Source organism: Netta rufina (genome assembly GCF_964035555.1).
Source record: "Netta rufina genome assembly, chromosome: 5".
NCBI classification, from domain to species: Eukaryota; Metazoa; Chordata; class Aves; order Anseriformes; family Anatidae; genus Netta; species Netta rufina.
This window is the reverse complement of record NC_140128.1, coordinates 32,605,929-32,622,761: the sequence shown is the minus strand read 5'-3', so window position 1 is coordinate 32,622,761 and position 16,833 is coordinate 32,605,929. Positions and strand designations below refer to the sequence as shown.

The window sequence follows — 16,833 nt, the reverse complement described above, 5'->3', positions numbered from 1 at the left end:
GCAAAGTCATTGCAGACAGGAATTAATAGCAGATGTGCAATAAGCACCCAGCATTACTGTTTCACATGGAGAGCTGCTTTGTTCCTCCTGTGGCAGGCAGCAAGTGCTTGTGAGCAACCGCATCAGTGCTGGGAACGTTCCTTCAGCTCCTGTTTCTTCTTCCCTTGAAAAGTTAAGTATTTAAAGCACAGATGTAATTCTCCACCAACCTACCCTTTCACTACAGGGGCAGCAGGGTGTGATTCAGCTGGAAACAGCCCCAATTCCTGACAGCTCTACCACAGGTCTGGGGAAAAGCACTTCACCTTATCAGTGGGTGATACAACTGCCCGCAGCTGCAAAATGCTGCCGGACATCCCTGGAGGTGCTTCCATATTGAGTGGCTTCCTTGCTCGTCCGCAGTTTCCTCTTCTCTGCATTCCCTACAGCAAGTTCATGCCTATTGGGTCCCCTCACATAATAAACCAACTTTCCCAGTTGCAGTAAAAACATGTTTACAAGCACTGTCACATACTTCCCAAGTCTAAAACCAGTACAATTCACATGATTTCAGTCCTTTCTTCAACCTTTTCCATTCTTTTGCCCAGGAGCTCCCACAGAGCCCTGGAACACAGGCCTGAGTCATCATTTCCTTGAGTACAGCAGGACCAACTCAGCTGTTTCACAACGGCACAGCCAGCTAAGTAAAGTAGAAAACAACTGTTAATCCAGCCCTTCGTGTGTATGAAACACTCCTGAGGGCACACAGTCCTTCGTGGAACAGGACAGAGAAACTCAGAAACATTAAAAGCATTCAGAGAAGGCAAAAACACAAGAAAAACTCACTGTTTCTTTAGAGCCAGTTCCCTGCACAGCATCACCAAGCTGTAAACCTACCTCTGCTCCATACACACTCCGAAGCACAGGCTTCGAAGACCACCAAAGAGATGATGTGAGCTCTCGGTGCCAGAAGGAAGAAAGAGGGGCTGTTGAGTCGGTAAGGCTGACTTTGCATAAACCAGCCTGAATCATTCAACACAAAACACGCAGATACACCCGTGTATTTTGAAGCTTCTCCTTGTAACACGTTCCTTGCAGCTCGGTGCCAGAATGGTAGCACTGCCCATGGCCAAAACCCACAAGTCAACCTAAGCCTGGAAAGTCCTTCATGGAACTTGAAGCTCATTTATATCACGTTCAGCTCAATGAGCAGAGCTTGGCTGGGAGACCTCCCCCCAGTCAGACTCCTCATTTTGGCACTGCCAGAGTTCACAAAAGCACATAGGTCAGCAGCACCAGACCCAAAGGGTTGCTCAGAGCTGACAGGCGTACAGAAGGGCAGCCCCAAATACAAGCGGGCATTGATGTACCAGCAGCATGCAGCCCAGCTCAGCACCACGTGCTCCCCTGGGCACAGGAGGAACAGGGAGGGACAAGAAACATATTTACAGTTAGGCTGTGAAAAAACTATGCTCTGCTCGCAGCAAAAGCAGCAACCACCCGGCAGGCTTGGAATTTCCTATTAACAAGTTGCCTTGGCTTAAGCAGAAGCCTCCCCAGTTCACGTGCTGTATTAAAGTTATTAGAGAAGTCCCACATGTCTTTAAAACAGCATCAGGAGCAGGAGCACAGGGAGGGAGGAGGGAAGTGGGCATTCCGGACAGCCCTGTGGAAGCTCTACATGCTGTGTTTACAAACCCCGTGTACTTTTTGTTTGTCTTTTGGATGTGTTTTATTCTTTCCCAGCTCCCTTTTCATCTTACAGTAGTGCCAGCCAAACTGATGAGTGTTTATGCTTTTGAATTCCTGAAGCACAGCCAGTACCTTGAACTCCAGAGAATGAGACTGAAATAACGTGGAAGGTCAGGGAAGTTCAGAGACACAGAGGTGCTGTTTTCCTAGCTGGGGACACCACACTGTTCCCAGGCCATACTGAGCTAGCTGCTCTGGGGACACACGAACAAAGACTGCTCTCTTACGTCCTCCTGTTTATGCTGCTTTTTGCCTCCCTCATCTCACTTTTAATGGGGCACATGTCCATGAGTCTTCAATTAAAACCCCTGGAGATCAGCTTGGCCCAAGGCTGACAGCTGAAGAGAGACCTGATAGCTGCTGGTAGTTGAAGCCCACCACCAAGAATATCAGGGAAGGGGAAGGTTTTATCCCAACTCTCACGCTCCGCTGGCTCACAGGGCAGGAACGAGCCGCAGAGCGCTGCTTTGTCCACAAACAGATAGCAGCTATTGCAGCACACAGAGATCTGTAACCGCTTCACCCACGGGAAGAAAAGTCAGAGGATGACTTTAGGAGAGGTTTCGTTTGCTGGTTAGCAAGCTCAACCTTCAGAGACATGACTAATGCTCGCCTGGGCACATGCTGGGTACATGCAGGTCAGCTCTGCCGTGCAGTTTGGGTAGCGTGCAGAGCATCCACAGATGGCCTCTAGCTTATCGGACACCTCATGCCTTCTGCACAAAGCTGTTGCTCGTACATGACACGAGGTGCTTGCTGACTCTGCCTCGAGCTGGAGCTATGGACCTACTGACAATGGCAGCATAGACGACATTGAAATCATTTCACAAACTCGTATCCAGCCCGCTTACAGCAATTATAACCTCGTCTACAAACAGCCTCAGGGGCAACCACAACCAGCTTGCTGATATTAAACTCCGTCTACACAAAGCATATGTGACATTTGAAAACATTCGGAAAACAAGCCGAAAAAGCAGCCTTTTATCCTCTCCTTGTCTAGACGGTACACCCGCGTTTCCAAACTCCAAGTCACCAACAGAGCACGTGATGCCCAGAGCGGCGAGGAGAGGCAGGGGCTGCTGGGGATGTGCTTACATTACCTCTGCTCACCCTGCGGGTACCGCACCAGGACGGTGTTGCTGGGTGCACTTTCACATTTTGGCAGGACAGCCGGGGCTGGAAGCGACCTCCCAGGACCGTTGCTGGCACGCTGTGACCGCTGGTGGTACTTGGGGTGGGAGATACTGTTACAGGCAGCGGGGGTCAGCAGCTTCATCCTCAGGATGCTTCTACTGACATCATGAGATGAAATCTTGTTATTTATTTTTTCTTCAGTGAGGTATACCCATTCCTTTAAAAACAACTGACCCCAAAGTGTATTTCAAACAGCTGGCAGGTTTTTAGATCATATATACATTCATTCTTTTGGTCTGCTTTATAAGAGTGTGTTCTTCTCCTTGGCATTCTTCTTTGCCAACACACAATCCCATTTTTAGAGAAGGAAAAGAACAGGAATGCTCAGCTCTCCATGACAGACACTGCTTTTTATCTTCCCTCTGACATCGAATATTAGAGACTCTATTACTTAGGCAGGAGCCAGATGAAATCATGTCTCTTGTTGCTAAACAGCAGAGTAAATTCTGGCAGCATTGGCATCTCTAAACTACATATATATCATATCTATTCCTGGAAATGCATTCTATAATTTCAGGACCCACGAGTTCAGGACAGAGGATAGAAACTAACTAAGGGACCAGCCTCATTTAGAATCAATACCCATGATTTTTTTTCCAGAAGATCCATGCCTCATTTCATTTGATCCAAGGATGCTAAAATAAGCAGCAACTCAGTTCCTTTTTCTCCTGTATGGTTCTGCATTTATTTATGCAGACCTTGCTCCAAATGTGAGGAAACTGCTCTCCATTTTCACTTTTCTCTTAGAATTCACTACCTGCAAACTTTGAGCCATCTTCACACCACCTTTGTGAGGCGGTGGTATTTCTATTTTACAGGTGGAGAATTGAGACATTGAGAATCTAATTTCCGAAGTGTACACTGACTGCACAATGTGAAACACTGAGGGATGATGTTTTTTCTTGGAATTGTACATTAGGTATTCAGAGATAACCCTGTGGGAAAAAGATAATGTGTGCTCACATCATCAGCACTCAATTATGAAGCAAACATACAAAAGTCATCTGAAATTTTCATGGGTCCCTTTATGTTTGCCATTGTCTGATTAGAATCCATGCTTCTGCAAGTTTACTAATTCACTGTTAGGTACATAAAGTTTTAAAGAATACTAAGTTTGTGTAATATTTATTTGCCATCTAAAAATGAACCTTGAGGGTTTAGGGGGTTCAGGGAAACATTCATATTTTATACATATATATATATATATGTATACACACTTAATGTTTGTCTTACACACATCACTCAAATTTGCTGCAGTCCCTCAACCTTTTTTTAGCTAATGGCTTAGGCTCGCAGTTGCTGTCAGTTCCAAACTTCTCACATGTTTATTCCTGTAACATCTCAGACACAGGCTCTGTTTTGAATTACGAATTTAAACCTCATTACTTCTCTCATTTGCTATCAATTATATCACTGCAAAGAAGAGCTGGGCTCTCTAATCTGTCTGCGAATACTCTACCAGGCCAACACTTGCTTTTAGCATTTAGTTATTTGATTCCAGACAGACACAAAGAAACATAGCAAACTGCCCTGTAACCAAATTACGTTCATTACGCAATACATACCTCTGATTGCATATGGCAAGAGCAAGTTATCAAAGCCAGGGAAGCAAATCTCCTTCAGCAGAGCTCATGATGACATGTTTCAAAAACACACAAATCACTTGGGGATTAGCAGACCACAGAAATCATCGTGATTTCCAGTCCCAAATCAACACTGTGTTTAGAAACCTATTGCGCTTCCCAGATTCAGCATTACATCAGTAGGTTTTCAGCTAGTCAATAGGAATTGAGCTGAGTGACAAATAACTAAAAAACTAGACAGCAATTATTTTTTCCATGTTAACCAAACTAAATATATCACATTATACTCTGACTAAGAGTAGATACAGTAACCTCTTTCAAACTCTGAACAGAATGATGTAAGACTGCAATCACCTAGATGAACAGGTATCATGGAGCTGAATTACTGCTTCAAAAGCACTTAAAAAACAGAGGTTTAAGTTGTACCCTTATTCTTCTTTAGATCTAGTTCAAGTGTTACATCATGCCAAGTGTTATGTCAAAGCAATATTGTAATGCTATGGATATAAATGAGATTAAATCAAAGAAAAACATGGGTTCAAAGTTAAAATAGAGGTCTGTAGGAATGCAGGAGCTGCCTACACAAACAGGCACTCAGACTCTACAGAAGGAGCAGGAGGAGGCAGAAGGACCAAGACACTGACGATCTGTCACCTCAGCCCCTATCAGATGCACAGAGTAACCAAAAATAGGAGAATTGGACATGAGCTTTCAGGATTCTCACACAGCCCAGGTTGTCCAGCTACCAGAGGCTGAACACCTCTTCTGTTTCCTCTGCTTGCCGAGGAAAACCACGGAGCTCTGTCACGGGCAATGAAGTGGCACGCAGGGGTGTGTCGAGGCACGTGCCATCTCACTGACTCGCCGGCAGCACGCAGCTAATGGCAGGCAGTCACGTGGCGACGGCTTAATGCGGTTTACAGAAAAAAAATAATAGAAAGCAACACTGAGCCAACTAAGTGCAAAAATTGCTGACTCTTCCCTGGATGAAAAAACAAACAAAAACTCTCCAATAACACAAACAAAACAACAGAAAACCAAACAAAACAACAACAAAAACACAGAACCAAGATCCTTGCATAGGCTGAGTGAACCACAGGAAAGCGCTGCAATTTGAGACTGACCATGGGGAGGATAACGCTACCAAAGGTGACTTCTTCGAAGAGGTCAGATCTTTGAGCCCATGCAGCCACACTTCTGTGAGGAAGTGGGGTGGCTTTTAGGGCTCCTCTGATGAGAATTTAGGCTTGTTTACCGAGAAAAGTTACTTGAATTAAAGGAAGATGGAAATGTCCCCATTCAGCTCCTAACACGAATGCTCTTTCTGCAAAGTGCTTCCCTAGATGGGGAGTTACTCAGGGACACAACTGTAGAATGAGCACCACAAAATTTCTGGTCCCCAATGGCAATAAAATTCTGAAATTCACTCAGTAGCTTGAATACAAATGAAAATTTCTAGGTTTGAATTCTACTACAACATGAAAAGAAAACAGTACAAGAAACCTGGGTGTCAGACATCTCGCAGTGCAGAGAGGACTCCTGCCTGTGATTCATCCCTTCCTAGAGGAAAGCCCACGTCAGGTCTGTGTGACAGCCCAAAGCAGCAGGAAATTTCCAAATGGGCTCCTCTAATCTCAGAGCAGCAATTACAGGCTTTTTTGTTGTTGTTTTTGAAAAAGTTGGTGAAGGTTTATTCAGTGTCACAATGCTTGCAAACTACATGCACAGCTTTCTCTTAATTCACAGTTCCTGCAACAATGCGATGCAAGGCTATGAGGGCTTTAAAAATCAACACCTCTAAACAGAAACATTTCTCCTGTCAACCAAAAACATTGAAGACAACATGTGGATCTTGAGAAAATTTAGCAAAGGCTAAGGAGCAAGAAGAAAAAAACAGGTTAATGCAAACAAATGTCACAGAGCTGACAAGGGATACTGTACCCCTGGATGCTCAGAAGCTCACATCACACCTTGCTACTGTTGTGTCACAGTACTGAGGATTTAACACAACCAGTGACACTGCAGAAGAAGGAAGAGACAGCCCATGGGAAATTCAAGAAAACATGAAAAGTGGTGTTTAAGTCTTTTCCTCCCATGCCTCATTCTATCAGTGATGCTCATCAGCTAAGGAAGGAAGGAGATGTCATTTCATACCTGAGCACTGAAACACTTCCTCATGCCTGGGATGCAAACTAATACCCTCATATGCCACTAGAAGAACATTATATAAATAGTTTGGTACAAAATGCCTGGAAGACCCATTAGCTTTGCAGTAAATTCACTTTCCTGAGGGAAGAGGCAGGAGCTAAGAGGAGGGCAAAGATGGAGGAAACCCAACTCATCTTATCATGCATTTCTCCATTTCAGAAGGCATTTGGTGCAAGCTTCTCAGAATACTAATCTGAAAGCTACAAGAAAGGCTTGTTTTTGCAGAACAGACCTGGTGGCTGGATCTGAGAGCTGGCCCATATGTTTCACCCCAATAAAGATGCTCTTAGGAGGAATGATGAATTGCCCCTTCCCCTCTCATTCACCACTACACACCTGGTACATGCTGCAAATAAAAACAAACAAAAAACAACCAACCTTCACAATTCAGCTAGTGCTTATGCCTAGGAGTATAAGATGCAATTGTCTTTATTTTAGTATATATATCGCAGTTATACTTAACATCCAAGCAGCATCTCTCCTTGGGTAGGGAGCTACAACGTGTTTTCCAGCCACTCGAGCTGCAAATTTCCAAAGGGCAGCACGGAGTGCACAGCCATCTCTTCTTGAGCAGTAAGGGGAGAACAATGAAGGAGCCTTATAGGCATGTCAAGCTGTAACGTGTTTCAGACTGAACAGTCAACAACAAAAACAAAGGCAGAAATGAGAGGAGGAGGAGCCTGGGAGCAGAGGCAGACCAGCTTGCCCTACAGACTGTAGATCAGGACTGGCAGAGCAGTGGTCATAGGGCAGCATTTCCCAAAGTATGTTGATCCACATCCTGCCCCTAAAGTGATTTTATCAGTCATGTTAGTCCCCCTCCCAGCTGCAACTCAGCTATTCCTCAGCTACAAGCAAAGTTTCTTATTCCTTTGGCACAGATCTTTTCCCACTGAGCTCTGTGTGCCACCCCCCCACACCCTGGGAAATGCTGCTAAAGGAAATACTTCAGGAAAATGGGAGTAAAGCAAAATATAGCCCTAGGCAGACAGAAGGCATTCACGGAACAGAACATTACAGCAAAGAGCAGAGACACTGCGGTGGGGAAAGCACACAACAGAAAAAAAGGCACAGAAATAACGCCGTGTATGGTCAGTGCATTACTAATACCCTGAAGTTAAGAATTAAAACAGTTCTTGCTGAAAACCCTCCTACAGTAGTCTTGTTTTAACTCTCTGGTGAATAGGAAGAGATCATCGGTGGCTGACATGAGGACAGCATACTCGACCCATGACAGGAAGAGAAAATGGGTTGTAGGAATACTCAGAGAACTGCATTTAACAGTTTTGCAGTAATTTGAGTGAGATAGCAATGCAATAATGAAATAGCAAGAGGAATACACATTCCCAACATTCCCCCAAAGATGCTGACATCTATTTCACCATTCCAGCTTTGATTGCAAACTCTGTTACTTCGGTATCCTGTTTCTGCCAGTAGCAAATACTTCAGTCCCTCAGAGGAAAGGACATTTTCTCTGCCATTAATCCGTAAGACAAGTGCACAATGCACAGCCTGAGTGAAAAGATTTGCAGATTGAAACTCCAAAAAATAAAGTTTCAGTGTGCATGTCCATTTTGCTCATTTAGATAGAAGTGTTCCCCATAGCGTTGATCATAAAACTTCCCCCCTCCTTAACATATTTCCCAGTCTTTGTCTTTCTAGCACTAAACTCCCCAAATCAAGAAATTGAGTAGAACAGCCTTTACATGAACACTTCCTAATTCCTTGAGTAATATCTCAGAATCTCAGATCTTCTATGTCGCATAATAAAAAGAACGCATCTGTTTAAACTTTTTACAGATATTAAACTGGATATGATCTACCAGCTCATTTATTTTATTGCTATGTTAGGTCTCCCTGAATTTGTTAGCCTGATGCATGTTTCACATGCAGCTAGGCTACTGCTACTTTCCCCACAATTTGTGAGATCATTCTGTGCTTCTTTTGAAGATTAAATAAGTTTTTCAAATGCTAATATCATTTTTTACAATACCAATAATTTAATCTTCCAAAAGCATACGTGCAACAGAATATTACTATTTTTTTTCCAATCTTTTCAAGTTACAAATGTATTTTTTCTCAACTTTGGATTACAACAAATTGACACAGTCTAGCAGTTTGAAAATCAAGACAGTAACACCAAAAATAACACACAAAAAAATACCCTTTAAAAAATAACCTGAAAAAGGAAGGAAAAAAATGGAAAATCTGTAGAGAATGATGTCCCAGAGCAATCAACTGTTGAATTGAACTGTTGTGATTCAGATACCATTATGCAATTATTCTATTTTCTTGTGATCTGCTGCATACCTGCTCCGAAGTAAATTACCGGATAATCAGTGAATACAAACATGTGATAACTTGTACAGTTGTAATTGAAAAAGGTTACAGAATGTGATACTCAGAAGAGCGTAAATACCCGAGAGCATTACACTGAGCAGCACGTCCCTAGATGCATCTGCAGATGTGGAACTTCCACGCTGTTCCCTAACCCTGTCACATAGCTAGCTATATGCATAAAAACCACAAAGACACTGATTTACATAAAATTATCTCACTCCATTTTATTTAAGATTTTCTTCTCCAGTTAGTAAAAGAAAGATGTGTCTCTCTTTATACATATGTACAAGTTCAGTTATAAAAATAGACAGCACATTCAAAGAGAAAAAAAGGCTTGGCATTTGTCTGATTCCCTCTAAATATCATATATACATGTGAATACGAGGGGAAGGGGGAAGTCTTCATGAGTTAATTAAACACCATCTCCCCCCTCAATTATCCCCTGCAAATCTGTTTAAAAATCAATCTAACTAAGCTCAGTTTTGCTATTTTCAGGTGTGCAAATTAGAGGCAGAGCCAACAGGAAGCACTTGCTCCACACTGTAGGACGCCAGGCAAAGGATTTGGGGTTGGAAAAAAATTATAATAATAAAAAAGTCATCTTTTGCTGTCACAGCCCAGACCTGCAACTCATAACTTGCTTCTCTCAAGGGATTGAAAGTGCCCCAGAACAGCCTTTTAATTCAGTGTGTCAGACAGAATGTCCCACACCTAAATCTCAGTGCAATGCAGACAACGCTTACAGCAAAGCAAGGGGCTACAGAGGGGGGTTGTGCATTGAGAAAGGGGAAGGAGCAATTGGAGATGAGAACACAGACGGGCACTGGCAGCACTGCCTTCTATCAGCCTTACAGGAGACGGCTACTGGTACCCACAGGGAGCTCCACCAAGCTAGTACATGGGATGATCACAGAGATGAAGGGAAAACACACTGGAAGAATGGTCAATGGATGGTTGGGATATGAGACTTTTTTTTTTTTCCCCAGGATTTGGCTGGAGATGGGAATGGCACAGTTCTCTCAGTGCTGTTTCTCACTGCTCCTCTCGCAGCACTGCTAGCTGCAGAGCCACGCTCTGCTATGGCACGCTGAGAGGAACAGCAGCAAACTCCTCCTTGGCCCTGCAGATTTCCCTGCTCTTGAGATTTGCACAAGTAGAGCCTGATTGTGTTTCTAAGCCTTTAAGAGTTCAGCACGTATCAAAAATTAGAAAAATCATTCTTAACACAGCAAGAGCTTATGCTGGCAAGAACTCTGAAACACAGATCAAGCCAGTGGCTTGGAGCCTCTTTCATTGCAGAGGCAGCGCTGTTACCCTCACCAGGCCTGCCAGAGCTCCTGTCACTCCTTGGCTCTGAACCTACTCTAAACAAATGGTGCTGAGAAGAGTCCACTCCCTGGAAACCACCTGAGATACCTTCCTTTGCATTTCAAACTCTCAAAAAAACAAAACAAAAACAACCAAACAAAAACCCCAGAGGCCCACAGTAGAAGAATCCATTAATCTTTTGATTACACATCATCCTCAGCTTAGCCCCCAGCTACCCCTGCATATACGCTGACCAGCTCCCAGTACAGAAATGTCTTCTGACTCTACAGGATAGCCCTGGCATTCAGATACTGATTTCATAGGATAAAACTAAAGCTGGGTTCCACTTCAAGCTACAAGAGAGTACACTCGTGTGACTTGAAGCACAAACTGCTCTGGGATATTGCATGGAGTACCTGGATGCTTTCTTGGGAAATCTTTGTCAGATGTGTCAATAAAATACCATCCGACCACCTCAGTTACCCCAGACACCCCTTCCATCCTTCTTGCAGTGTCTGCAAAGATAATTTTTGGGATACACATAATCAAAGTGCTCACATAAACCACCCGTTCCCATTGTGCTTTGATTTTCTTTTCACACAGGTGCTTGATAGCAACAAGGCATTCATTTGCATGCCTTCACCTTGCAGGGTGGTCTACTCTGAAAGCCAACACAGTTCAGACAAGCTTTGGGGGTTCAAAATTACTACCGACCACCTGAGGTGTGGGCACCTTTGCTTTGCTTCCGAATTGGAGTTTCTGATATGAGACTGCTGGTCAGGTTTAAGCTTTTGGGGGTGCCACAAACACTGTTTCCTTTGCTCAAAGGGGAGCTCAAGGGAGAAGAGGCGCTTGAAGGTCCAAAATCTGCAAGTCCAGAAGGCCGAATAATTGCTGTTTGTAGAGGGCTGCTTGCAGACATGCCTAGCAATGGAAAAGAGAATCAAATTCCACGTGAGCATATCACTCCACTTGCAGCACTTAGGCAACAAAAAAAATAAATTAAATGGCTACAATATACTAACACTTAGTCCCAAGACAACACTGCGTTCATGATTTATGAGATTTTAATGAAGAGGGATGGCCTAAACATACAAATCATCTTGCACTTATATCCTGGGATGACTATACGTGGTGTAAAGCTGAAGCTCCATCACCATTGGTTTAGAACATTTTAAACCTGATGCTGTAACTTCAGCGTATCAGCAATATGGGAAAGACGCAGCCAAACCCATGGGATAGACAACACTATCTAATCTGTCTGGGCACCAAAATGAAAAACAGGAGAGAAGTATTTGGTATGAGATAATTTAAAGGGCAGGTGAAAATTCTGCAAGATTAGCCTCTCAAGGTCATCTGCGGTGAAACTGGCTATCCTCTCACACCGGTACCGTGTCACATTGCGCTTTGCCTGGATCTCAGAATATACTGTACAAGCAATACCAGCAATACTTGCATCTATTTTTGACAGGCTGTAAACAAGCAATCGTCCAAACTCATGTGGTTGGCTCTGCTCTGGGTAGCCTGCTGCCTCCCTTTCCCCACATACCTTTAGAGACATTGTACCCGTACGCTGCATATGCCGCTGCAGAGGCTGCTGCTGCCCCTGCTTTGGCACCTGCCATTGCGGCTGCGCTTCCCGCTATCGATTTCCGGCTTCTGCCTTTCCCGGTGCCTTTTGATCCACCACCTGATCCTTTAGGGCGACCGCGGCTTCGACCTGACTGGCCTCTCCCAGTGAGAGGTGTATCTTGCATTGAAACCCCTTAAAAAAAAAAGTGTTAAAACAGTAACTGCTATAGCATGTCACATGGCTCACAAATAAATACAGCATCGTAACGACTTGCCATTTACATTCATACTCTTCCTGTTAATTGATACTGTTCATTTACATTAATACAGACACTGTTAGCAAGTATTGATCTCACGAAAAGAAATCACATATACAAAACCTGACCCTTCATTAATCACATCTTATTAACCTCCTTGTCATTATTGTTATGAATCCAATCCACAAATAGATGGAGGATTCGGGGTTGTACTTCAGGATGAAGCGTTTTCTTACTGAAGATATATGTTCCTTCCATTTGCTATCTGTAAAGAAACTCATCAAGAACTAGGTCTCTCCTTATTTCAGAGTAAAAAGTTACAGTAACTAAAAACTGTTACCATTATTTAAAATTATAGCTGCTTTAATCACTCAGTGGAAATAGAGAACTCATTATTAGCCCTATGGCAAATTCAAGGAAAAACTTAAAAAGTTCTGTGGATGTCTGTAGCTCAGTAATATGAGCACTCTATAATATAGGAACAAGGGAAAAAAACCTCATAAGAGTAACTAGCGCAGGAAAAAGGAAAGTGTGATGAATGACTATAAACAGATTTCTTATCAAATCAGAAGTTATTTCTCAATGAAATAAATTATTTTTTGCTAATCTTGCCAACCATACACAAAATCTGATTAAAATGCAGAACACATACCAACCAGACATACAAAGTCAAGGTTTAACATGTGTTAGTAAGTCAAGGCAAGAGTACTGACCATTCATGGTATCTGAAACAGAGCCAGTAATGGAAGCAGGAGAGTTTGTTGCCCTTGACTGAGGTGCTGAAGAAGCTGGATCGTCCACAATCACAAGCATATCACTGCTGCTCTCATCGGGAGGAATAGAGCCCATATGTAATTCACTGCTGATGGATATCTAAACATGACGAAGAACAAAGCCGTTAGCTTCTCACGTTAGGAAAGGGAAGGGTTCAAACATAGTAAGACACACAATCACAAGTAATTGGTATTGTTCTGATCTCTCTCATTTTCCCCAAGACTTACAGCATGATACATATCCTGCCTAGTCACACTATACCCTCTATTTACATGCTGAACAGCATTAAAGACCTCCAGGAACTACTTTATTTCAACTGATGAACATAAATGTTATCAGCAGGAGAGACTCAGCAGAGATTTAAGAAAACTGCAGTTTAACTGCGCATTTTTCTCAGACTGCAAGAGAGAAAACAATAGGACTCAACCTATTAACTAGTGCCAATAAAAATCTTTATCAGCAAGGGAACAATACAATATAGTAATCTTAGTCAATATGGCATACAACAAAATATATTTGCTGCCAAAAATTGTTCGCAATTCTTTATTAAAAATATGAAAGAAAATATAGTGTGTACCATTGGAAATTTACAATTTAAATTCCAGATTAAAAGCCACACTGATTCAGAATCAAAAGCAAGAGGTTCAGAGCATGAACTTACTTTAAGAAAAGACAAAGACAGAAAGTGAAGAGGAGCATAATGGCATATCAACAGAGGGGTTCCAGTAGGCAGCTTACTGCAGCTGCTATGTTTTCAATAAATTATTTTCACTTCCATGGTTCACCTTTCAGACATCTCATTTCCATACATACTTGAATTCTGTATTAACTGAAATGTCAGAAAGCAAGAACCCTACTAGATACAAGATCACAACTGAAACAGCACATAGTTTAAAGAAGCAGGCAGTCTCACCTCACTGAAGGGGCTGGGCATGGCAGAATCTACACTAACGAAGGAGTCATCCCCATCAGCAGACAGGTTGGAGTTATCAGCTGACGGAACAAACGGGATCACGAGGTTCATGCCCTCTTTCTTTCTCTTCCCATCCAACTCATCCTCCTTCTTCTTCTGAAATAAATAAAACGATACAGGGAATGAAAAATGCAAAAACCGAAGTGGAACATGCAAATTAGAATCTCAGTATCTAATGCAGTATTATAACTCAAATGAATGCCACGTACAGAATTATCCGAAGCAAGTTTTTGAAGGACAAAGTAACAGATCCTTTTAAGGCTCTGTCTTTAGATATAAGCAGTTTTTTTCTCTTCTTTGTAAAATAGTTTGAGTGCTGTAGAATTACTCTTATAGAATTACTCTGATTTCCATTGCCTTCTGAAGTAAGCTCAAAATTCTTTACCATTATAAAAAAATAATTAATGCAAAGCCTCCAATACTCAAAAATTCTGAATTTCCATAAACAAGATTTAATGATTTTTAAAAACAAACAAACAAACTAACTAACTAACTAATCTTCTGTCTTTCTGCAAAACCACATAGCTATTTGGGATTTATCTATGTTTGGTTCTTTATTTGTATTATTTTTTCATCCTTGCAAAACAAAATCTTAATTAAGTCTCCATTTTATATGCCATAGAATGATCACTCAATTGCTTGTTGTTTTTTTTTTTGTTGTTGTTTTTTCAAACTTGAGTCCCCAAATTATTGTCCATAAACTACTGATGATCTACTGTGTTGTACGGATATGCTTATTTTTGAAGTTGCAAATGATACTAAAATACAGGAACTGTGCATTACTTATTTTATAACATCCCTCTTCTGTGTAGGAAGTGCCAGACTGACATTCAATGGTGAAGAGAACGCTTTACTCATTAGACTGCCTTTGCATAAAGTATTTCCACACTACATAATGGTGTGCCTAAAGCTTTTCAGGCTCTCTGTGTCGCTGACACAGGCAACCTCTCTGCATCAAGGTACCTTTTCAGCGTATTTTTCCCTTTTACGTTTACGTTCCTTCACACGATTTGTTTCTTCTTGCTGTCGCTTCTCTTCTTGACGCTGACGCACTGTCAGAAAAGAAGCACAAAGTTGTTGTCGCTGGAAAGATACTTCATACCCTTTTGTGAACCTTACAAGAAATTCTGGTTATAACAGAACTGTGAAGAAAAGCCTCCTATATTGAAACTAAAGCACAATGAGAAACTCAAAGTAGAACTGCTATATTTAAACTCTTTCCATCCAAATTACTAAAAAGTCTTACAGTTGAAGTTTTTTTCAAACATACCATCAAGCGTACCTCTAATACAGCTTCAAAACTGCGGTGCAACACAACATTTTTATTAATACTTTTCTTGTCGTGACCTACTTAATTCTTGTCAAAGCTCTGTCATTCAGGAACAATGTAATGATCCTGAACAAGTGCCAACAAAAACTATCACATCATCATGTCTCTCTTGCACAACCTCACCCCTCAGCTCAGCAATGATATGAAACCAGCTTGTACTAACAGGAATGGCAATACAAAATGAGCCAGGAAACGGAAGTGGTTATCAGAAATACATGTGTTTGTAGAGATAAAAACACAGATTTAAAAAACTAATGGTTTAAAAAACTAAGTGGAAGATGGAGAAAATGCTACAACATGAATTTCACATACATTTCTTTTCTAGTTCTTCATCATCCAGTAGAAGGCTGACCACCTCTTTTGGTTTCAAAGTGTCAGGTTTGAAATTGCCACCTGAAATCACCATTCGCTGGATCTAGGAAAAAAGAAAAAGGAAAAAAAGAAGAAATTACTCAAAGGATCCATTTTCATTATCCTTCACTGAAAGCCAGCCAAAAAAGACGTAAATGCAAGTGTGTGTAGTCAGAATTGATTCAACTTCTCTGTCATACTATAATTAGTAGCAAAATTTAAGGAAAGATTTTATTGAGAATGCAATTATTAAAAAATGAGAAGCAACTGAGCTAGAAAGGAGAAAATTGCCGTCTATTGTACCAAGCTGTATACTTCTAAAGCACCACATAATAATAATATTTATTGCTTAATACATTGCTGAACACAGAGTAAAACTACAGCAGTACCCCTATAAAGGATAAATTAGCAGTCCTATTTTTCAAGTAATCTGTATACAGGATCATGCAGATCACATTCTTAAAAGGTACAACACACTTAATCTCCTTCACTGAAAACTAAATCTCCATATTGAGTCAGTGTCTCAGTTTAAGCAATTCACTCAGCACAAGCAACTTGATTAACTCAACTACACTAAAAAATTAAATAAATTCATAAATAATAACAATAATAAACCAACCAACCAACCAAACAAACAAAACGGTAAGAGGTGCAACTCAGCAAAAAAGAACAAGCTTTAGCATAAGCCAATTTTGATGATTTGGAGCACCAGCAAAAAAACTACACTTATTTTCAGGTTGGTATCAGGTTACTAAGTGCAGTATCCCACATCAAAATGGATGAAATTCAACAAGGGAAATATGAATGCATTCAGTTGGAGATGCTTCAGTTGCTTCAGTGCTATGACCAGCATCTAGTTAAGACAAAAGCTAAAAGAAATCCCAAGTGCACACAACATCTGAGCCTCATGTATAGTATATCTATTGCTACTAAAGAAACTGTGGTTAATTTTTTCTTGCCAGTAAAGTATCATAAGGTTTAAAGTTTCTAATACATTTATCACTTGATGCTGCAGGAAAATGAGCCCTTCTGGCAACCCTCACAGCTCAAAAACTGTCCTTTAATTACCTTTCAAGTTTCTTCAAACAAATCAGCTGTGGTGTAACAGTATAACATTAGAGGAATCAGTATTGCCCTGACACAGCAAAGACGCAAGCTCTAGCTTTAAAGAGTCCTAAGTAGTTTCATTGCATCATAAGAAATAGTTTCCAT

The 16,833-nt window shown here is 41.5% G+C and overlaps 1 protein-coding gene across 1 annotated transcript in view; it reads right to left on the bottom strand.

Annotated features, from left to right (window-relative positions):
• Positions 1-9,193: 9,193 nt before the first annotated feature.
• The window catches only part of INO80 (INO80 complex ATPase subunit), a 65,886-nt gene continuing 58,246 nt past the window's right edge, over positions 9,194-16,833 (bottom strand). The window contains exons 31-36 of the mRNA XM_084287573.1: positions 15,583-15,685; positions 14,904-14,992; positions 13,881-14,036; positions 12,907-13,066; positions 11,914-12,129; positions 9,194-11,288 (exon numbers count right to left, since the gene is read on the bottom strand). Of these exons, the coding sequence (XP_084143699.1) occupies positions 11,071-11,288; positions 11,914-12,129; positions 12,907-13,066; positions 13,881-14,036; positions 14,904-14,992; positions 15,583-15,685 (942 nt within the window). The 3' untranslated portion in view covers positions 9,194-11,070. The remainder of the gene's footprint in view (positions 11,289-11,913; positions 12,130-12,906; positions 13,067-13,880; positions 14,037-14,903; positions 14,993-15,582; positions 15,686-16,833) is intronic.